Source organism: Chenopodium quinoa, unplaced genomic scaffold (assembly GCF_001683475.1).
Source record: "Chenopodium quinoa cultivar QQ74 unplaced genomic scaffold, ASM168347v1, whole genome shotgun sequence".
NCBI classification, from domain to species: Eukaryota; Viridiplantae; Streptophyta; class Magnoliopsida; order Caryophyllales; family Amaranthaceae; genus Chenopodium; species Chenopodium quinoa.
Genome location: NW_018743327.1, coordinates 1,767,773 through 1,790,818, shown reverse-complemented (window position 1 = coordinate 1,790,818; position 23,046 = coordinate 1,767,773). Strand labels below are relative to the sequence as shown.

General features: G+C 37.7%; 2 protein-coding genes across 2 annotated transcripts; both read right to left on the bottom strand.

Moving 5' to 3' along the window:
* Positions 1 to 5,858: 5,858 nt before the first annotated feature.
* On the bottom strand, positions 5,859 to 8,248 carry LOC110737457. Its single transcript, XM_021917817.1, has 4 exons — positions 7,987 to 8,248; positions 7,282 to 7,893; positions 6,863 to 7,236; positions 5,859 to 6,248 (listed from the first exon to the last, which is right to left on the bottom strand). The coding sequence occupies exons 1-4, from the start codon at positions 8,246 to 8,248 to the stop codon at positions 5,859 to 5,861; spliced, it is 1,638 nt and encodes a 545-aa protein (XP_021773509.1).
* Positions 8,249 to 14,122: 5,874 nt separating this feature from the next.
* On the bottom strand, positions 14,123 to 15,846 carry LOC110737456. Its single transcript, XM_021917816.1, has 2 exons — positions 15,563 to 15,846; positions 14,123 to 14,555 (listed from the first exon to the last, which is right to left on the bottom strand). Exons 1-2 carry the CDS (start codon positions 15,844 to 15,846, stop codon positions 14,123 to 14,125), a joined length of 717 nt encoding a protein of 238 aa, XP_021773508.1.
* Positions 15,847 to 23,046: the final 7,200 nt, after the last annotated feature.

Genomic DNA, 23,046 nt, shown 5'->3' with positions numbered 1-23,046 from the left:
TATATGTAATATTAATATTAAGCGAAAAACATAAGTATTATCAATTCACATTTTTCGTTAGTAATGTTAATTAAAATAAGCTCGAGTTATGTACATCCCAAAGGCCAAAATCACTTATACAACATAATTAGCATCACAAAATATCAACCAACTTTATTATGTGATTAAAATGCTGCACATGCATAATCATCGAATTAATATATATAAGAAATTAAGAATATACATAATTATAGATTCAAGCTCAAAACTTTCAGCACTCCTCGCTTAATTAATTACACGTTACGGATAAATATAAACCAAAGTCAAATGACATTTCAAATTTCAATGGTCCAAGTCATAAGTCATTCCATGCTAACCCATAAGATCATACTAATAAATGCATATTATAAATACACATAAATATGCACCTCTTCTCAATTATAACCCAAAGTATTCATATTATTTCATAAATTAATCATAATCTTTTGATTTCCATTTATTCAAGCTATACTTCGTATATTTTAACAGGTCAATACATAAACATTCACAAATATCTTATACAAAATGAACTTTTTTCCCAAATTAACTAAACCTTTGATAATCTTGGTTTTGTTGCTAAGTTTTAATGTTGTTATACAACATGCAAGTTGTAGGGCACTAAAACAAAGCTTTCTTGATCATGAAGGTAATGATCATGAGAGCAAGGAGTTCCACAAGGAGACTAAACTTGTCGCGCAAGTTAAGATTTCTAAAGTTCCATCACCTTCATCAAAATCGAAATCCCCTTGCTACATTTGTAATTGAGTTTTACTTGCTCGCCTTCATATGGTCAATTTCATCAAGCCAAATATACTCCATATTTATTTATTTAACTATCGATATATATGATGAGATTCAAATTTCTTTTATTTGCGTACAAATACTAGATATACCGAAAAAAACAAAGGTTTCTTTCTTAAATTTATTTTATGTACGAAGTATAAAATAAAGTGTAGAGCTAAATACTTGTTAGATAACTTATACTGTTAAATGTTGAAAATATTAATTTTACTTTTTTATTCATTCAATTAAGTGTAAGCTTGAAATATGAATTTTTTATACATGTATTGTTGTTCTTTCGCGCGCTCCCAATTTCTCCATATGTTTAGTAGATTAAATTACAAATTTAATATATATCATTAATAAATAAAGCCGGTCTCACAGTCAGGCCATGAGATAGCGACACTTGGCGTTCCAGTTTTTCGCCAAGTGTCGCGCAGATAAATAGGTATTGTTGTGACACATATGCTGCTAAAATAAGTGATTTTTGGATAGATTTAATAAGATAAAATTGTTACATAGAGTTTTATTATCGATAAACTTCTAATATTTCATATATACAAATTTAATCATAACTTTTAATAAATATCCTAGAACTCAATTCTATTTCCATCATCAAATTCATTTTAAAAAGTTATTTAAAATAAGACCCATTTATAATATATTTTAATACATAGCTGGCCAACCGTGTCACCAATTATTACAAGAGTTACTTCGTTAGTGCTACAGAGGTTACTTGGTCAATGTTATAGTGATTACTAAATCAGTGTTATAGATAGGGGTTAGTTAGTCAGTTTTAGAGGTTACTCAGTTAGTATTATAGGGGTTACTCGGTCAGTTTTATAGGGGTTATTTTGTCCGTCTAGATGGTGTGGCTAGCCGCATACAAAATGCATTGTTATTTAATTTATTTAAAAAAATATTAGAAAATCTATAAAAATAAGTTTTAATCAGTAAAATTAATTTTAGTTTGGTAAAAATACTTTCACTTCAATAAAAATAATTTAAGTTCAATAAAAATATTTTAAATAATAACATATATCTATTTACAAACAAAACTATAAACAGTATTATAATACTAATATATGTATGTCTAAATATCCTACATTATCATAACGAATTTACTTATTTTTTTTTTTGACGGGATCAGAATGAATTATTTGAGCGTATTTTAAAATTTTATCATAGGCACAAAACCAATATTTTTTATTCTTTAGGATATTAAGGTGCGTGCATTTTATGTTTTTTAAAGTCGTCATCTTGTAACAAATTAATAGGTGCACCGTCCATCTATAGATTTATTGAGCTTCATAGCTTTTTATTTATTATTTTTTTTATTTTTTATTATTATTATTATTTTATTTATTTATTTATTTTTTTTTTTTTTTGAGCTTCATAGCTTACATGTATGTAAACTTGTAACATTAAGTTTGTCGAGAACAAACTCCATACTTCAACCATTCAAGGCCACCAAGACACGTCCACCACCCACCACCACGACCACCACTTCTACGTTCAAGCTCTTAGCTAACCCTTATCCATCCCCATAATGATCAACCAACTACTTCAACTACCCTTTTTCCGGCACCACTAGATGCATGGTAGACCCCAATCCCACAATCATAGAGTAACTAATACTAATATTTTATTAGAGTTGTGATGTGATAGGAAACAAACTAAGTTGTGTATATATTATATATAGTCATCATTGGCTTACATAACATATTAAAATATTTATACTTCTTCCGTTTCATATAAATTACATACAACACTTTTTTATTTACACAAATTTCTAATTAATAGTAACAATTCTGTTAATGACGATAACAAATCAAATTGCGGAACACACAAATTGTCTAACATACGTGATAAATATTGCTCATGATCAAGCCTTAGACAACTAGACGAGTGATCATGCTGCTTCTTCACAGAGATTTGGAATGGTAATCAACCAATTCAATGGCTCGCCAGCAGTAGACATAGTATGATAAATAAGTGTCGTCGAACCTCCTTGATGCATCATAAAGACATAATAAACTGCCTTAGCTTGGATTCTATCTCTGTTGGCATACGAATCGGACGGTAATTTTTGTCAAGAAGTACACCAATTGATTTTGCATCAAGGAATGAGCCCTTTCCCTAAATAATGCTACCAAAAGATCTAATTCTACAAATGCTGTCACTTTTTTATAAATTCCCACTTTACTGTCCATGTCACCGGTTCAACCTATTTTTTATTTTTTTTTACGGTTTCAATGAAAACCGCTACTTGAAGTGGAGGCCTTAGGTATTTACAAAATAAAAAAAATAAAAAACTTTCATACTCTTTTATTCTCTCTCACCTCTATGAACGGCTTCCAGAAAAACCCAAAAAAAAAAAAAATCTTCTTGTTCTCAATTCTCATATTGCTCAAACACACATGAAGAAAACGTTCAAGTCCCCACTCACCTGGTTCTGCTGCCGCTCGGAGTCACGCTTGACACCGGAGAACTGCTACCATCATCAATACTTCACTGTTTATGTAGTAAATTAGGGATGGAGGGTTACTATTTTTTACCTAATTTCAATTCAATTGAATTGTTAATTTAAGCCCTAATTTCGTTGTTATTTTTTCAATTCACTTGTTAATTTTCAACTTCTGTAATTATGTAATCTAGATCTAACAAATTAAGTTTTAATTTTTTTTTTGTAAGTTTTGTTTGGTTTTATTGGAGTATTTATCAATCTTAAATGGCCCTTTGTTTTCTTCTACTCCATAAGTATTATCAATCTTGAAGTAGTATAGTTATGTGAAATTTGTTTTTGTTTTTTTGATTATTTGTTTGCTGATAGAATCATATTGCTAGCTCTATAGCTTTTTTTAAAGAAAAAAAATTACAGCAGAAACCAAGTAGCGGTTTCCTATTCTAAAAACCGCTACTCTTAGTTTTTGAAAACCGCCACTTCAAGTAGCGGTTTCTCACTAAACCGAAAAAAAAAATCGGTTTTTTTTCCCACTTGCTTACGTGAATAGTATATAGGGAATTTATGAAAAAATGGTTGTAATTTGGGAATTGAGGCTTTAGGCAACATTATTTAGGGAAAGGGCTCTCAAGGACTGGCTGTTACTCAAAAAAATTATATGGAAGTGGTTAGTTAAGTAAATAACAACTACGAGTAAAAAAGTTTGTGGTTGAGGGCCTTTGAGGCTCAGAAATATGTTATATACTCTATTAGTAAGTTATTTAATTTGTAACATGTCCATATATACCTTACAAGAAAAATAAAAAGGATGCATTTATTCTTAAGGGGCAAGAAATTTAAACCTCATTATTTGGCAGCTTGTAGATAAAATGATCAAAGAATAGGCGAACAGCCGAGTAGTTCGACACCTTCACCTTGAGCACAAACTTGTCTCCACTCTGGATAACGCGATATAAGCACATACATACCTCAATAAGTAATTATCGATAAATCTTCATTGAGCCAAACACAAGCCACGACAAAAGATGTAACGCGTTGCATACGTACCTTGAGAGGCGCTAGGAAAGTAAGGGAAAGTTTTGACAACGCTATTGCAGCAACACTGCTCTCGACTGTATTAAAACTCAAACCAACTCTTTCCGAAATCTCATGAATTGCTGTATATATATAACATCAATGGATTTGTCAATAATTGTCTATTGTCAAAAGTCAATAGTCTATCCACCCGCATTACTTATTTTCCTTCTCTACATAAAAATTTTATAATGGTCGTTTAAATATAACTACACAATATTTTAATGATCACGTAGTCCATAATTGACATATTTTTCTCTGAATAAATATTGGTATATAATAGTATTATCAACATTTTTTTTATCACAATTTTTTATGTGGTTGGCGTTACTTGTAGGAGGTTACTCGTTTAGTCAGGGGTTACTTATTTGGTCAGGGTTACATGTTTGGTCAGGGGTTACTTGTAGGGGGTTACTCGTTTGGTCATGGGTTACTTATTCTAGAGTTACTTATTTAGGAGTTACTCATTTGGTCAGGGGTTACTCATTTGGATAGGGGTAAATTATAGGGATTACTTATTCAAAGGTTACTCGGTCGGTTAAGGGTTACTCTCACACAGAAAACGCACTAACCGACTGAGTAAGTAATCCCTACAAGTAACCCCTGAATAAGTAACTCATACTAGTAACTCCTAAATAAGTAACCCATACAAGTAACTCCTGAATAAGTAACTCCTACAAGTAATCTCTGTCGCACGGTGTGGCCAGCCACACAGAAAAGTTGCTATTTTTTTATTTAACAAATTTTTAGTTTCATTACCTGTCTTTTATAAAAGTTTCACAAATATTGCACCATTTTCATTTAGGACAAAGAAACATCTCTGTTTACACTGCAAATATCCAACATACCTTTACTTTTTCACATTTATTCTTTAGTTTATATTTACATTACATGGACAATTTTGTATTTTTACCTTTCTCTCTTTCTTTTTTCCACTACCAAAATTAATGTGTCCAACTTATACGGTGCAATAATAATAATAATAATAATAATAATAATAATCATAATAATAATAATAATAATAATAATAATAATAATAATAATAATAATAATAATAATAATAATAATAATAATAATAATAATAATAATACGGTGAAAGTTTTATTTTTTCAGCGTGTTATGTGTGGTTGGTCACACCGTGTGACTATGGTTACGTATTCAGGGGTTACTTATTAGTAAGGGGTTTCATGGCCGGTAACTTATTCAGGGGTTACTCGGTCGGTTAGGGGTTACTTGATTAGGGGTTACTCGTTCGGTCAAGGGTTACTTGGTTGAACAGGGGATATTAGGTCGGTTAGGGGTTACTTGGTCATGGTTTACCATTGAATAAGTAACCCTGGCCACACGGTGTGGCTTGCCACATATATAAATTTGTGTATTATAGTTTCTCCAAAAATATTTATTTTATGTTGGATTAAAATTTTCAAAAACAATATATATTTGCATAGTAGGTATTATTAGAATAACTCTGTCCATTTTATAATGTGAAAAAATAAACCGATAATATTGTTTATCATTAATATCATATGGTATTCATAATACAAACTACCATTGTAAAAATATCCTTTGGTACAATGGAACGAAGAAGTGCGTAATCCATATTTACGAAGAATTTTCCTACCAAGTATGAGCCATCCACTTCTCTTGACTTGAGCTTGTTAATTACATGGAGACAATCGCTCTCAATGATGACATTCTCAACATCGCATTGAATAGCAATTTGTAGCCCCAAAACAATTGCCTTCATGGTCACGAATAATATAATCACGCCCAGCCCCGATCCTAGCTCGCCAAAAATTGCAGCGTCAACATTGATTTTCAGGCTGCCTACAGGTACTTGCCTTGCTGCTCCACACAATGAACGCCCAAAATAGCCACCATCTCCTCCTTCTTGCCCTGACCCATATTCGAACTAAAAGAAACATCAGACTTCCCAAAATTTATCATTTGACCCGAGGCCTCTTCATATCAAGCAAGAATCTGCTTTACAACGTGAGAATCTCTATTGTCAACTTTACAAAAAATAATGCTATTGTCGGCGAATAGAAGATGAGAAACCATAGGGGCATTCCTGCAAATTCTTACTCCATAGAGTGACTTCCTGGCAACTTCAAGTTGTATCATACTTGAGAAGACTTCAACACATGATAAATAAGTATGGTGATATGCAGTGGCGGATCCAGGAATTTCCGAATGGTGGGTCACAATCGATAATCACGTATGTAAAAAAAAAAAAATTTATCGAACAACCAAATAATAGTACTAAGAAATACATCCAAATATTCAAACAGTACAAAATACAACCAAATGTTCATATAATACTACAAAAGACAACTAAATAGTAATGCAAACTTATTACAATAGTTCTCGACGATTTTTCATGTTATGATATCAATTCATGATATCTTCCATGCTAACATTCAAAAACAAATCATTCTCCAAATAAGTAATTAAACAATCATTCAACATTTGATCTCCCATGCTATTTCGTAGTTTGTCTTTCACTTGCTTCATGCAAGAAAATACCCTTTCCACACTTGTCGTTGCGACAGGAAGAAGCAACACCAACTTCAAAAGTAAATAGACCCTATCATGAGTTTCAGACAATCCCGTTTCAACCAATTTGATTGAAAGCTCACTAAGACCCTTCAAATTCCAAAACCTTTCATCTCCTCTAACAGAACAAATGTAAGTCTCAAGTGTATGACCAAAGACTATCAATTCTGAACTTGGAAATTCATTAGGATAGAATTTCGCAAGCTTAATCAATTTTTCCTTGTCAAACTTAGAAAAACGATCCACAAGACTCAAACAAGACATACACACAAGTAGTTCTTTAGTTATTTCGGGAAATCGATTTTCAAGTTCTTGCAATTGAAGATCAATGACACCAAAAAAAACTTCAACTCAAAAATGATGTAAATTAGACACTTGTGGGCATTTACCTCGAAACAACCTCCTCCCGGGAACAACATATTTAGCCTCCATATCTGGAACTGCAATGTCATAGTCACCAATAAAAGAAATGACCTGTTCCATATGAGAATCCCATCCTTCATCTCTCATTTTTTGCAAATTAGTCTTGGTTACATTAACCATGGCCATTGCATTCACAATGTCTTGATCGTGCTTTTGTAAGGCCACATTCAAAGCATTTGTTATCGCAAATATACTAACCATCAAGTGTGCCACAAACACAAAATCAAAGGACATCAGAAGATTTGTAAGTGTTTGAGCTCTATTAGAATCTATTGTATCAGATACTTTTGCAATATCCTCAACAGAACCAAGGATTACAGGGAATAAATCAAGTACATTCAAGATTGTCTTGAAGTGAGATCCCCAACGAGTATCACAAGGTCTACCTAATCCACGTTCTTGATTTAAACCTGAAACCGTTTCAAGTTCACCTAGAGACAAAGCATCCACCACTCTTTGAGCTTGATTTTCACGAAGAAACTCTTTCCTTTTTGGTGAACCCCCCACAAAGTTCAACAGAGGTGCAAGTACATCAACAAATAACCAAGCACAATCTGAATTCTTTTTAGCAAGTGCAACTTGAGTCAATTGAAGTTAGTGAGCAAAGCAGTGGACAAAATAAGCTTCTTTACACTCATTCTCTATAAGAGTCCTAAGGCCATTAATAGAACCTTGCATATTACTTGCCCCATCATAACCTTGACCCCGTACTTGAGAGAAAGACAAAGAATGCTCCATTAATAAGGATTCAGTAGCAAATTTGAGAGTCAAAGAAGCAGTGTTTACAACATGCACAATACCAAGTAAACACTCACACACTTCTCCCTTTATATTAACATATCTCAAACAAAGAGCCAATTGTTCCTTGTCAGAAACATCAGCGGACTCATCAGCAAGGATAGAAAACAAACCACCATCAATATCTTCAAGCATTGCTTTAGTTGTCTCTTTTGCACATGCATTTATGATATCTTTTTGGACTTTTGGAGAAGTAAGTTGACAATTACTAGGAGCATTTTTGAAAACAACTTTAGAATATTCAGGGTTACCTTTGGAAATAAGGGATAAAAGTGAAAGAAAGTTAACTCTTCTTAAGGAAAAAAATTTCTTTTTCATCATGACCACGGAAAGGCAACCCTTGGAGTAAAAGCCATTGGATTGATTCAATTGAAGCTTCAAGTCGCTTCCTATATGCATTTGTACTCTCAGCGGTTTGTTTTGTCAAGGCTTGTGTGATGCTTGACTTTTTCTTCTTGAACAAATCCATAGCTAACACTGCATTATTATGTGAACTCATGTGCTTACCCACATGTTTTCTTATTAAATCCGATCGATTCCATGATTTGAAACCATCACTAACAAAAGCATCACCTCCAAATGCATTTTCATCCTTGAATAGATAACAAGGGAAACAATAGGCAGCATCCTTTTCCACACTATACTCACGCCAAGTCCAAGTATCAAACCACTTAGCACAAAAGCGATGGTTTTTGCGTAAAATAGAAGTTTGAGGAAATATAAAGTCTTTGGGCTGACAAGGCTTTCTTTGAATGTAAATTCTTCTCAGTAAATCTCTATCATCTTTATGAAATTGACTCATCTTTCTCCTCTTTCCTGGATCTTGGGGAAGATTAGCAAATTCATGTTCACTTAATCTTTCACCAAAGATTGGGGCATTAGGAGAACATTGGCCTTGTTCATTTTGAGGGGAATTTTGAGTTGAATAATTAGATGGAGATGAATGTTGTTCACTTTCTTGAGGTGGAGATATAGTTTGTTCACTTTGTTGAGGTGGAGATATAGTTTGTTCATTTTGTGTTGGATGTGGAAGAGAAGTTGAAGTAGGATTCTTTTTAGCAAAGAAGCTAGTAATGTTTTGCATTTCATTTGGAGTGCGTTTTCTCTTCATTATGAAATTTGAATAAATAATCAACTAAATCAAGCAAAATTCCCCATAAAAATTATTTACAAAGATCATTTTACCAAACAAACCACAATTCACATAATCACATGGTCAAAAAGGTTCAAATTTCATCAAAAAGACAAAAACCCAACAACATTAACAAAAGGTTCAAAGTTTACCAAACAAACAACAACAAAATCAACCAAAGTTTAATATAATAAACTAATTAGACTGAATTAAATTGAAGATTAGAATTTTAAACTAAAAATTAGAAATCAACTTACTAGCAAAATGAGAATAGGAGATTAGACTTTAGAAGAAGCGACGAAGCGAAGAACGGTGAGCACAGAGGACAGAGCACAGAGTAGTGGAGCAGGGCAGCAGGCGAGCAGCAGCCAGCAGGCCAGCAGCACAGCCAGCACTGGAGGCGTGAGCAAGCTAGCGAAGTCGCGAAGAGCACTGTCAAAGTGTCAAACATTTCACAAATTCACAATTCAGAATTTCAAATAATGCAAAATTCTCTGAAATTGAGTTGATTATTGAACAATTAGGGATTTAGGGTTCAAATTTAGTATTACTAATTCATAACTAACAAGTAATATCAACAATTAAATAAATAAATAAACAAAAAAAAGCCGAAAGATGCATCTACTAACATGAAATTATGCGAAGAGGAAGACGAAGCGAACTAGCGAAGAGGCGAATTGGAGTTGGAGATGATTGATGAAGGATTAAAAGGAAGAGGCGAATTGGCGAAGAGAAGAACTGAAGAAGGCTAGGGCTTGAAATCAATTCGTGATTTGGTCATTTGGGGAAAACTGATTTTAGTTTTTTTTTTTTTTTTTTTTTTTTTTTTTTTTTTTTTTTTTTTTAAAAAAAAAATAACTTAAATTGTTTTTGGGCCTGGTGAGTCACTTGACCCTCCAGGTCTAAGCCCAAGTCCGCCACTGCCCTTTCCACACTTGTCGTTGCGACAGGAAGAAGCAACACCAACTTTAAAAGTAAATAGACCCTATCATGAGTTTCAGACAATCCCGTTTCAACCAATTTGATTGAAAGCTCACTAAGACCCTTCAAATTCCAAAACCTTTCATCTCCTCTAACAGAACAAATGTAAGTCTCAAGTGTATGACCAAAGACTATCAATTCTGAACTTGGAAATTCATTAGGATAGAATTTCGCAAGCTTAATCAATTTTTCCTTGTCAAACTTAGAAAAACGATCCACAAGACTCAAACAAGACATACACACAAGTAGTTCTTTAGTTATTTCGGGAAATCGATTTTCAAGTTCTTGCAATTGAAGATCAATGACACCAAAAAAAACTTCAACTCAAAAATGATGTAAATTAGACACTTGTGGGCATTTACCTCGAAACAACCTCCTCCCGGGAACAACATATTTAGCCTCCATATCTGGAACTGCAATGTCATAGTCACCAATAAAAGAAATGACCTGTTCCATATGAGAATCCCATCCTTCATCTCTCATTTTTTGCAAATTAGTCTTGGTTACATTAACCATGGCCATTGCATTCACAATGTCTTGATCGTGCTTTTGTAAGGCCACATTCAAAGCATTTGTTATCGCAAATATACTAACCATCAAGTGTGCCACAAACACAAAATCAAAGGACATCAGAAGATTTGTAAGTGTTTGAGCTCTATTAGAATCTATTGTATCAGATACTTTTGCAATATCCTCAACAGAACCAAGGATTACAGGGAATAAATCAAGTACATTCAAGATTGTCTTGAAGTGAGATCCCCAACGAGTATCACAAGGTCTACCTAATCCACGTTCTTGATTTAAACCTGAAACCGTTTCAAGTTCACCTAGAGACAAAGCATCCACCACTCTTTGAGCTTGATTTTCACGAAGAAACTCTTTCCTTTTTGGTGAACCCCCCACAAAGTTCAACAGAGGTGCAAGTACATCAACAAATAACCAAGCACAATCTGAATTCTTTTTAGCAAGTGCAACTTGAGTCAATTGAAGTTGGTGAGCAAAGCAGTGGACAAAATAAGCTTCTTTACACTCATTCTCTATAAGAGTCCTAAGGCCATTAATAGAACCTTGCATATTACTTGCCCCATCATAACCTTGACCCCGTACTTGGGAGAAAGACAAAGAATGATCCATTAATAAGGATTCAATAGCAAATTTGAGAGTCAAAGAAGCAGTGTTTACAACATGCACAATACCAAGTAAACACTCACACACTTCTCCCTTTATATTAACATATCTCAAACAAAGAGCCAATTGTTCCTTGTCAGAAACATCAGTGGACTCATCAGCAAGGATAGAAAACAAACCACCATCAATATCATCAAGCATTGCTTTAGTTGTCTCTTTTGCACATGCATTTATGATATCTTTTTGGACTTTTGGAGAAGTAAGTTGACAATTACTAGGAGCATTTTTGAAAACAACTTTAGAATATTCAGGGTTACCTTTGGAAATAAGGGATAAAAGTGAAAGAAAGTTACCTCTTCTTAAGGAAAAAAATTTCTTTTTCATCATGACCACGGAAAGGCAACCCTTGGAGTAAAAGCCATTGGATTGATTCAATTGAAGCTTCAAGTCGCTTCCTATATGCATTTGTACTCTCAACGGTTTGTTTTGTCAAGGCTTGTGTGATGCTTGACTTTTTCTTCTTGAACAAATCCATAGCTAACACTGCATTATTATGTGCACTCATGTGCTTACCCACATGTTTTCTTATTAAATCCGATCGATTCCATGATTTGAAACCATCACTAACAAAAGCATCACCTCCAAATGCATTTTCATCCTTGAATAGATAACAAGGGAAACAATAGGCAGCATCCTTTTCCACACTATACTCAAGCCAAGTCCAAGTATCAAACCACTTAGCACAAAAGCGATGGTTTTTGCGTAAAATAGAAGTTTGAGGAAATATAAAGTCTTTGGGCTGACAAGGCTTTCTTTGAATGTAAATTCTTCTCAGTAAATCTCTATCATCTTTATGAAATTGACTCATCTTTCTCCTCTTTCCTGGATCTTGGGGAAGATTAGCAAATTCATGTTCACTTAATCTTTCACCAAAGATTGGGGCATTAGGAGAACATTGGCCTTGTTCATTTTGAGGGGAATTTTGAGTTGAATAATTAGATGGAGATGAATGTTGTTCACTTTCTTGAGGTGGAGATATAGTTTGTTCACTTTGTTGAGGTGGAGATATAGTTTGTTCATTTTGTGTTGGATGTGGAAGAGAAGTTGAAGTAGGATTCTTTTTAGCAAAGAAGCTAGTAATGTTTTGCATTTCATTTGGAGTGCGTTTTCTCTTCATTATGAAATTTGAATAAATAATCAACTAAATCAAGCAAAATTCCCCATAAAAATTATTTACAAAGATCATTTTACCAAACAAACCACAATTCACATAATCACATGGTCAAAAAGGTTCAAATTTCATCAAAAAGACAAAAACCCAACAACATTAACAAAAGGTTCAAAGTTTACCAAACAAACAACAACAAAATCAACCAAAGTTTAATATAATAAACTAATTAGACTGAATTAAATTGAATATTAGAATTTTAAACTAAAAATTAGAAATCAACTTACTAGCAAAATGAGAATAGGAGATTAGACTTTAGAAGAAGCGACGAAGCGAAGAACGGTGAGCACAGAGGACAGAGCACAGAGTAGTGGAGCAGGGCAGCAGGCGAGCAGCAGCCAGCAGGCCAGCAGCACAGCCAGCACTGGAGGCGTGAGCAAGCTAGCGAAGTCGCGAAGAGCACTGTCAAAGTGTCAAACATTTCACAAATTCACAATTCAGAATTTCAAATAATGCAAAATTCTCTGAAATTGAGTTGATTATTGAACAATTAGGGATTTAGGGTTCAAATTTAGTATTACTAATTCATAACTAACAAGTAATATCAACAATTAAATAAATAAATAAACAAAAAAAGCCGAAAGATGCATCTACTAACCTGAAATTATGCGAAGAGGAAGACGAAGCGAACTAGCGAAGAGGCGAATTGGAGTTGGAGATGATTGATGAAGGATTAAAAGGAAGAGGCGAATTGGCGAAGAGAAGAACTGAAGAAGGCTAGGGCTTGAAATCAATTCGTGATTTGGTCATTTGGGGAAAACTGATTTTAGTTTTTTTTTTTTTTTTTTTTTAAAAAAAATAACTTAAAATTTTTTTTGGGCCTGGTGAGTCACTTGACCCACCAGGTCTAAGCCCAAGTCCGCCACTGGTGATATGGGGTCACCTTGGCGGAGGCCCCTCTCCAGAACAAATGCACTCGATGCCTCTCCATTTACTACAATCGTGTGTGAGACTGTAGAAACGCAGCTCATAACCATAAGAACCCAATCAGCATGAAAGCCCATAGTCAACATAACTTTCTCCAAAAAAATCCACTAGACCCTATCGTATGCCTTGCTCATGTCAAGATTGACAGCCATATTTCCATTTTTTCCTGAATTCAAACTGTTCATATAATGGAACATCTCAAATGCGATCAATGTATTATCTGTGATCAACCTTCTCGGAGTGAAGGCACTTTGATTCAAAGATATAACATCTGGCAAAATTAACTTCAGTCTATTTGCCAACATTTTTGAGGCTATATTATATATCACATTACAAAGGCTAATAGGCCTATATTCTGTCATAGCAGTGGGATTTTTAATTTTTGAAATACAAACAATATGGGTATTATTAACTCACGACAAATCAGACGTACCATTCAGCATAGAGATGACATACTCTAACACATCCTTCCCAACTATATGCTGGTGCTTTTGAAAAATATTTGCATTCATTCCATCTGGACCAGGAGCTTTACTTGGATGCATCTGGAAAAGTGCAGTATAAACCTCACCCGGATCAAAAGATCGGATGAGACATTCATTCATTTCTTCTGTCACTCTCCCTGAACGCCAGCAATAGTTTCTTCATAAAACTCAGGTCGTATTGAGGTGAATAAATTCTGGAAGTATCCCTGCGCTACACTCTGCACTTCATCCGGATTAGTCTTCCACACCATTTTCTCATCATAAACACCTTTGATAAAATTCCTCTTTCTCCTTCTGGATGCCTTGATATGAAAAGAATTTGTATTCTGATCTCCGTCACTTAGGCTCAATATCCTCGACCTCTGTCTCCACATTATTTCTTCTAAATGCAGCAAATCATCAAGATTGTTTGACACTCTTTTTCTTACCTCCACTACTCTCTCAGTTGGAGCACAATTGTCTAAGTAGGCCAATCTTTCTCTTGCCTTTTTTAATTTTCGTCTGTATATGCCCAAACTCCTCCTAGTACCACTTCTAAAGAGCTGTAACACATTCTTTAATCTTCACAATGACATCTGCTGCATTAACCAGCTCGCTATCTTTACACCATGCATCCTGATAACTCTCTCACACCCCGGAGATGTAAGCCACATATCTTCAAACCTAAATTTCTTCTTTTCACCCCCACCAGAAGGGGCATTTGTTATGGGTCCAGCCCAATTGAAGTAAAATGTATCTTGTTTTGGTCCATTTACTTGGTCCATTTTTATTACATTTTACTAGCTTGAATTAAGTCTAATTTAGGGACTTTAGTTGTGGCTTCTTCTAGAAGCTTTTGGGGATGACTTTTGTGGCTTCTCTTGGAAGTTTTAGATGGAAAATCTTGTGGTAAACAAGTGACCAAGTGAGGCAGCTAGCAGCTGAGCATACACACAAAAAAATAGAGAGAGAGTTAGAGTTCTTTTACAAGAGCTTTCAACTTCGGAGTTTTTCTGGGAAGCCTTCAAAAACTGGTTGTTTTCAGAGTTTTCACCGTTAGATCGTGCTCAAATTTTGGAAGCTTGTTCCAGACATCAAGGGCTTCATTTTGGACGGCTGGATCGTTGTTTTGAGCTCTATTTTGGTCGCAGTCGTCTCTGGACGGAACTTCTGTTTTTTGGGTGAATTCTACTCTTTTGCTCTCTAATTTTTGATCTCTTATTGTTTATTGTTGTTGGTGGGTTGTGAATTGTTGTAAACTATATTGGGTTCATTTTACCCTCAATTTTATTATCAATAAGAGAATATTAAGGGTGGACTCCTCAAGAGGTCCCGTGGTTTTTATCCTTCGCATCGAAGGGGTTTTCCACGTATAATTCGTGTGTGTTACTTGTATTTTATTCCGCTTATTATTGATGCTTTGTGAGTGAAATATTGCTGTCCATATTTCATATTCGTGTTGTGTGATATTTTGGATTGATTGGTTTGGATATTTGGTTGGTTGTCTTAAGTTGGTGATTCTTTGAGTGTCGTAGTGACCTCTTCCGATCCCTACAACATTTGTAATTTTAACAGGAACATGGTCAGACCTGTCTCTTGGAAGGCTAAAAACAGCAACATGTGAGATTGAAGTAATCCAATCAACAGACGCAACCGCTATGTCAAGACGCTCACAAATACCATCCGGATCAGCCTGCTTATTCCACCACGTAAATAATTCTCCATTGTACCCTAGATCTTGCAAACCATAGTAATCTAGCGCCTCCCGAAAATCATCCATCTCACGCTGTGCCCGAGGGGCACCACCCTTCTTTTCAGCTTCAAAAAGAATTTGATTGAAGTCACCAACAACCAACCATGGCAAGTCAGACATACTATACAAATTTCTCAAAAGCTCCTAGTAAAGAAATTTTTGGGTGTTGTAAGCCCACCCATAAAATCCCGTGAGCCTCCAAATCTCATTATTAAATAAGCCTCGAACAGTATAGTCGATATGATGGGAAGAGGATGACAGCACCACAACATCAACATTATCAGACCTTAGTAAACCAAGACCACCCGACCTACCCTCCGAATCCACAAAATGGCCAAACTAATAAGAAAGACGATCTTTAACTCTATTAATTATTCGAACACCTAATTTAGTCTCCATTAAAAAAATCTCCGGACCCTCTGTATTCAGCAACTTTCGGAGCCTACCAACTGCTCGAGGGTTGCCAAGCCCTCAACAGTTGTAGCTTATTAGGATCGGCGGGATTGGTCATCACCAATCTCCGCCATTATTTCATTGATATTAGAGATCAAATTACCACCACTCGACAAAGGAATAGCTACAAAACTCGAGTCATTAGGATTGTCTTACATATGAGTATCAAAAATAGGTTCATTATTTTTCCCAGTCGATGAGGCCATATTAGTTGACATTCTCTCCAATCTCCGTCTTTTCAAGAATCTGGAATTGCTCTCTTACATATCAATATCATCATCTGCAAAAACTTCACCAGTCTCCTATCCTTCTTTTGCCACAGGATTATCATAAACCATAGCAGCCCCTTTGATTAAAGCAACTCCACCACTGCCTGCCTTATTCGCGAGGGAGCCCCATTTTCTCATAGTGAAAACATTTTTGTAAATAAACCAACAATTTTATTCAATTTTATTCAATTGTGGAGCCCACAATAATGAAAAAATTAGCTGATTTATTTACGAAAATGCCCCCATGAGAAACAAAAACAGGGAATTTCCCCTTATTCGCCCCTGTCAAAGTTTAGTTTTAACTTGGCCTTACTTTCTCGTAGACTCCCTGTGAACTCTTGGCACATCTTTAACTCCTCTTCTTTTTTATGGTCAACAGTTCTCCTCTTTCTCATAGGTGAAGCTCTCAGTCACATCCCATAAAGTAATTCAGAAATAGGGGTCACGTCATCATATTTCATACGTTGTTGACATATACTGGTTTAATGCATCCATCAGCTTCTCATAAGAGAATTTTATGAGTTTACTTCCATTCGAGGTAGCAATTCGCATACGTCTCCTAAGCAGTTTATCCAACTTCAAATCCACCCTGAACCGCATAAACTTGCTCCACCCTATCGGATCAGACTCATCAATTCAATAAATCTACCAATACTTGAGGCCACTGAGACTTTGTAAATAGACTTAGTGCGTTTATTTAGAGGCACATCTTCAGCTTTGACCGACATTCTTATCGTATCAAAGGAGATTTCTAATGGCTGAACTCCTTCCTCAATCTTCTTCAATAGCACTTTGATTTTATCAGTAATAGAAAAGAATTGAAAGATAAATAATTTGTTCTCAATTTCACGAACAACAACCCCTTTCATCAACCTCCAAGCGATCCTCAACGTGTTTTGCATCGCCTCGAACAGGGTCAAGGTCAGAAGCATTCCAACAAGGCAAAGCCTAAGTTGTTTTGATATCGTTTCCGTCTCTTCATCTTCGCAGTATATAATTTCCTCCTCCTCTTCTGTCAGGGTTAAGCCATTTTCCATCTTGGAAATCAATCCAGCCAATCAGTCTCGCGGACCAAAAACCAATACTTATGCAAAGATTTTCAGCAAATCAATCGTCAGAAAATCTCACCTCTTATATCCAGAAGGAAGAAAGACACTCCACGAAGCAAAAACCCTGGTAAGCCCTAGCTTAGCCTCGAGAGAATAAATAAGAAAGAGGGAGTAGCGGATTAATTCAATGGTTCGTATTAGTTTCCCATATAACACCAATTGTTCATCTTTTTTGTGGAATCAGAAATTTTGATTAATTATTTTTTTTTTAAATGTATTGGGCCGGAAAATGTTATCGATGTATTATCGCGTGAGTTGTAACAATTATTTTTTCAGGTAAAGATATTTTCCTAAAATAGTTAAATTATTAAAAAATAACAAATAAAGCTTATCAATCAATTAATCCCTTGTGTAAATTCCTCCAAGATAATTAATTGACCAAAAGTTTATTTATTAGGTGGAAAACAATGTGGCTAATTAACAGAGGGGACCTTCCACCGGGGCCATTTGGGACCCGGCCTCCGGTAAATTATTGTAATTAATTAGTTAATGAACTTAAATAACCTTATTTTACTTATAAAATATTAGGACATAGTGATTAATTTTGAGCGAAAGGTAAAAGATTTAAATCTCGGCCCCTCTAATATTTTTAGCCAAGATCTGTCTCTGCTAATTAATGTCCTAATTAAACTTTATCTCATTTTATTATACGTCATTTTTTCTGAATATGTACACCCTACAATACATGAGAAAGTATTAATTAAATTGACGTAATAAGGCCTTGCATATTTGCATGTGACGTTACATGCATGGCTATGACGTGAAGCTGAAAAAGGATTGCAGTATAAGCAATTTTGTTGCAAGTATTCTTCATTCTCTACTTATGTGTAGATGCGTAGACTGCATGTGTAGTAACTAGTAAGATATGAAAATTTTAGGGATTTGTTAAACATTGCCCACAAATTACTACATAAAGCCCACAAAATTCACTTGGTTTCCCAAAATTGCCCTTGACCTTAAAAAAAAAAAAACACTCACACTCTCATCACTCACACTCTCATCACTCACACTCTCATTGCTCATCTTCTTTCAACCTCTCTAAAAAAAAAAAATTCAAAATAACGGCAATGTCGAGGCGGCAAGGCAAGGAAGTGGTGGCGGCGGAGGAGGGAAGGATGTCCCAAGGTGGAAAGGTATATTTTGTTTAAAAAAAAAAAAAAAAAAGGGGGAAAACCGCCGTGAACGCGGTGGGGCGCCCTGGCTGGACGCCCAGCCGGCGGTGGTGGCGCCAGATGCAGACGCCGCCACCAGTTGGCTGGCGCCTTGGCTGGACGCCACCGCCACGGTTGTGGCGTTTAGTCTAAGCGCCGCAGCCGTGGCTGTGGCGTCCAGCCCAAACGCCAGCCAACTGGTGGCGGCGTCTGCATCTGGCGCCACCACCGCCGGCTGGGCGTCCAGCCAGGGCGCCCCCCCCCCCCATTTTTTTTTTAATTTTTTTAAAAAATTGTTTTTAAATTTTTTTTTTTTTTTTTTTTTTTGTAATATAATTTTGAATTGTTTTTATATTTTGTTGTTTATTTTTATAAATTTTTTCAATTTCGTTGTATTTTTTCTACGTTTATATTTTGTTTACTATTATTTGTTTGTTTTTAGTGTATTTGATTTGCGATGATGATTATTTATCGTATAAATTTTTGTATGTTTATATATTTTAAAATTTTGTGTAGGGTTGTCATGGTGGGGGGAAGAATATAGAGCTTCTTAGTAGAAGTTATTCAGTGGAGAGATCGGGGCATAGACATGTCAGATCCCGTGGTATTTCGGCCTCAGTTCGTAGAGAACGGATCCACCGTCGGGATGAGGATGACGATGACGATGATGATGCTGAGGAGGGTGACCAGGAGGAGGAGCAGGAGGAGGGCGCAGATGAGGATGAGGATGTGGACGATGGCAGTGGACCGTATGATGATTACGGTCCATTCAGTCAGAGGGTTGATGACATGTACGAGACGCATATGGTGGAGGTGCGTAAGGGTAGGGGTGGTAGGTTTGTTAGTAGATCTGGCACATCATCTGCGTCCACTGTCTCTGGGGCAAGCAGGAAACGGTCGAGGGCGGGTAATGATTCTTGGGTTGTTAGGAGTGAGGTGCCCGGTGGGCCTGTTGACGGGAGTGTGATTCCTAGCTTTCTAGGACACATAGCTGCCCGTATTTGGGAGGACCAGGAGAGGCCTTCAGTTACGGGGTTGTTGAAATGTCATACCCGGGAAAAGACTTGTAGTTTTTTGCGTACATGGGCTGAGGCCTGGCCGGCGGAGAGCGAGATGTTCGAGCGACTGGAGGGCACTGGGGTGAAGCACGTTCCTGCCACCATGCACGATAAGATTGACAGTACGCTGATCACGGCTTTCATTGAGCGATGGCAGCCGGATACAAACTCTTTTCACCTTCCGTTCGGTGAGATGACGATCATGTTACATGACGTCGAGGCCATTCTGGGGATTCGTGTTGAGGGTAAACGACTTTGTGCTGTGGCTGATGCGGATCAGGCAGATTCGCTGGCGGAGTTGTTGGCGGTGGACAGGGCTGCACTGTACACCGAGGCGCTAGGTGTTTGGGAACACGGAGGTGTGAAGATCGCATCTGTGTTGCAGCGGTGTTTGTACCCGAGTGCACGTAGGACGCCCGACGCACAGCTGAGTGCTTATGTTTTTCTACTCCTCGGATGTACCTTGTTTCCGGATAAGAGCGGCGGAAACAAGCTCAGGCCACGCGACATCGTAGAGGCGTGTGACCCCGACAGTGTAGGCCAGTTTTCCTGGGGATCGGCTACGTTGGCGTATTTGTATCGCCAACTAGGATTTGCGAGTCGGGCTGACGCGGCAGGTATCACTGGGTGTCTGACTCTATTGCAGACTTGGATATACGAGTACTTTCCTGCATTGCGACCACATCGTGACCAAGTTCCTATTGATGAGGGGATGCCGCGTGCTTGTGCGTGGAGTCCGCGCTCGGAGAAGAAGTCCGTTGACAACCTCCGATCGATACGGTTATTGCTGGACAGGCTGTCCCCCTTAGAGGTAACGTTTATTTATAGAGTCTACATTTTATTATTTGCACATATTATATTCATGTTATTATATTTTATATGTTGTAATTGTACAGGTGAACTGGATGCCTTTCGGCCCGAACCCTAGTGTTAGGGTACCCAGGACCCTGTACACGGGACTCATTCAGTATCGTGACATCGTCGAAGCGTACATGCCCCAGCGTTGTCTTCGCCAGCTTGGATTTGTCCAAGTTGTCCCTCCTCCCCCGGCGTGCCCGATGAAGGCGGTCCGACCTGCATCGTCGAGGGAGTACGTCGTGGAATGGCCGGATATCATGACCGGGACGTGGGACCAGTTTCCGATGGTGGCTCGATTATGGACAGCGGAGTTGCAGCGGCCGCCCTCTGGGGTTACTCCCATGTGTGACCATTACTACATGGAATGGTTCAACCGGTATTCGCACCCGAGGTTGATCGCTGATCTCGACCACAGCGATGATGATTATGTGCCACCGCCTACTGCCACGGAAGCGGTATGTCTTTTATTATATTTATCGTTGTCTTTTAATTAAGTTTTATTTGTTGTTATTGTATTTCATCTTCTGTTTTTTGTTGTATGCAGTGGATGGTGATTAGGGGATTTTTATCTACCAATCACCGTCTGACAAGTGGACCAACCAGGTTCCGCCACGTGTCCTTCACGTAGGCCAATAGGAGCCTGCCACGTGTCAATCACAGATACGTCCTCTACGGACCAATTGAGACACGCCACGTGTCCACCCATGCCAAATGGGAAAACCGGCCAACAAGGCCCAATCCTGTTTAGAGGCCCGGTCAGCCCTAGGTTTACCCTAAACCTAGAGAGTGGCACGCTTCTCAAGACTATAAATACTTAATTAATCCTCATTAAAGGGGATCAAGCAATTAATCTCACTTGAAGAACAGAGAAGAACAGAAACATTACGGAACACACTAATAACCGGCTAATCTCGCTAACAAAGCAGATTACCTACATTAAATACTCTCACCTAGAGAGATCTTATTACTTTAATTTCCGTATTAATTACTCCTTAATCAGGTACTAACTTGACCGTTGGAGGCGGAGCTCTCAGGAGTCTCCGTTATTTTGCAGGTACAGGCGTCCGGTTCCAGTCTCGGAATTGTAACTCTCCCGCAGGACATCAGAAAACCCCGAAACATTTGGCGCCGTCTGTGGGGAGAGTACTTCAGAGATGGCATCCAAGTCTGTACCGACTCCTGAAGAGAGGCGTCCTCTAAACGACCCTCAAGTTCAGTCGGACCATGACACCAAAAGTGAATTTGAAGTTGAAACTCATACAGCTCCAGACGGGACCCTAAGGGCCCGACGTACCCGTCATACCGAAAGCAGGGAACGGGAGCATCTTCAAACAGGAAGCGGGCCAGCAGGCGCACCGCCTGCTCGGCAACAGCCGACTGATGGGTCTGCTCCCATCACAAGAAACGAACTCATGACCTTCATGAGGGACTTCAAGGGAGAGATTCAAGAGTTGATCAACAAGAAGCCGCCTGCTTCAGTCAAGGAGCAGTCGGCCAAGAAACCTTCCACTTCACTGAAGAGGAAGCTAGTTCAAGGGCGAGAGGCGACTCCTCATCCTAAATCTAGGAAGCGAGAGCCACCTGCCCTTGATTTCACAAAATTCCGTTATCCTACAGGAAATAGGAAACCGGTTCGTCATATTCAGGCGGATGGGTCAAAGAAAACATTCACAGATGCTCGGCTACTGCTAGAGCAGAAGAAGAGTGACCGATTGTCAGAGTCGGCTTCTACTTCAAACTTTCAAGACAGTTTGCGAAATGCCTCGATGAGGCATACTCAGTCGTACCATGAGAGTCAGTTAGGCGGCACCTCCCGTCAGTCCGGCTTTCATAGTGCCCAGGCGGTACCAAACTTACCATTTGTGCCGCAACAGTATTTTATGCAGCCACCTCCATTTGGTGGACCTGCAGCAAAAAACGTCCAACCTATGGACTGGCAGCTACGGTTGCTTAGACTTGGTGAACAGCCGTCGGCCTTCTCCAAGGAAATTACTGAAGCCGCTCAGCCGGCCAAAGTAAAAAATGTACTAGTAGGCGCCTATGACGGCACTACTAACCCAGAAGACCATCTGATGGCATTCACCAACCTGATGTACCTTCAAGGGTTGGATGATCCCACTTGGTGCAAGTGTTTCCCAGCGACTCTCAAGGGAATCGCACAGCAATGGTTCGGCAACCTGCCGACTGGTTGTGTAAACAGCTTCAGGACGCTTGCTTACTTGTTTGCCTCCAACTTCGCCATGAACATCCCTGCGAAGAAAACGACCCTTGATTTGGGAACAATTCAGCAGGGCGAGAAGGAGGGGCTTCGTTCTTACATCAGGCGGTTCAACCTGATGAGAATACAGATTCAAGGGTTACAGGATGAGGTAGCTTATACTGACTTTTTTAGAGGTCTCAAAGACGGGTCTACCTTCAAATT

Bases quoted from the DNA above. Each gene is read 5' to 3' on its own strand.
- LOC110737457 (XM_021917817.1), bottom strand. From the start codon at position 8,248: ATGCTTGAAGATATTGATGGTGGTTTGTTTTCTATCCTTGCTGATGAG. The intron at 7,894-7,986 runs GTTCTATTAATG...AATTGACTCAAG, and splicing joins TGGGGCAAGTAATATGCAAG to TTGCACTTGCTAAAAAGAAT. The intron at 6,249-6,862 runs GTATTTTCTTGC...TGTTTCTTTTAG, and splicing joins CAACGACAAGTGTGGAAAGG to TTCGAATATGGGTCAGGGCA.
- LOC110737456 (XM_021917816.1), bottom strand. From the start codon at position 15,846: ATGTCTGACTTGCCATGGTTGGTTGTTGGTGACTTCAATCAAATTCTT. The intron at 14,556-15,562 runs GTCTGACCATGT...GTCATTGTGAAG, and splicing joins TTTAGCCTTCCAAGAGACAG to ATTAAAGAATGTGTTACAGC.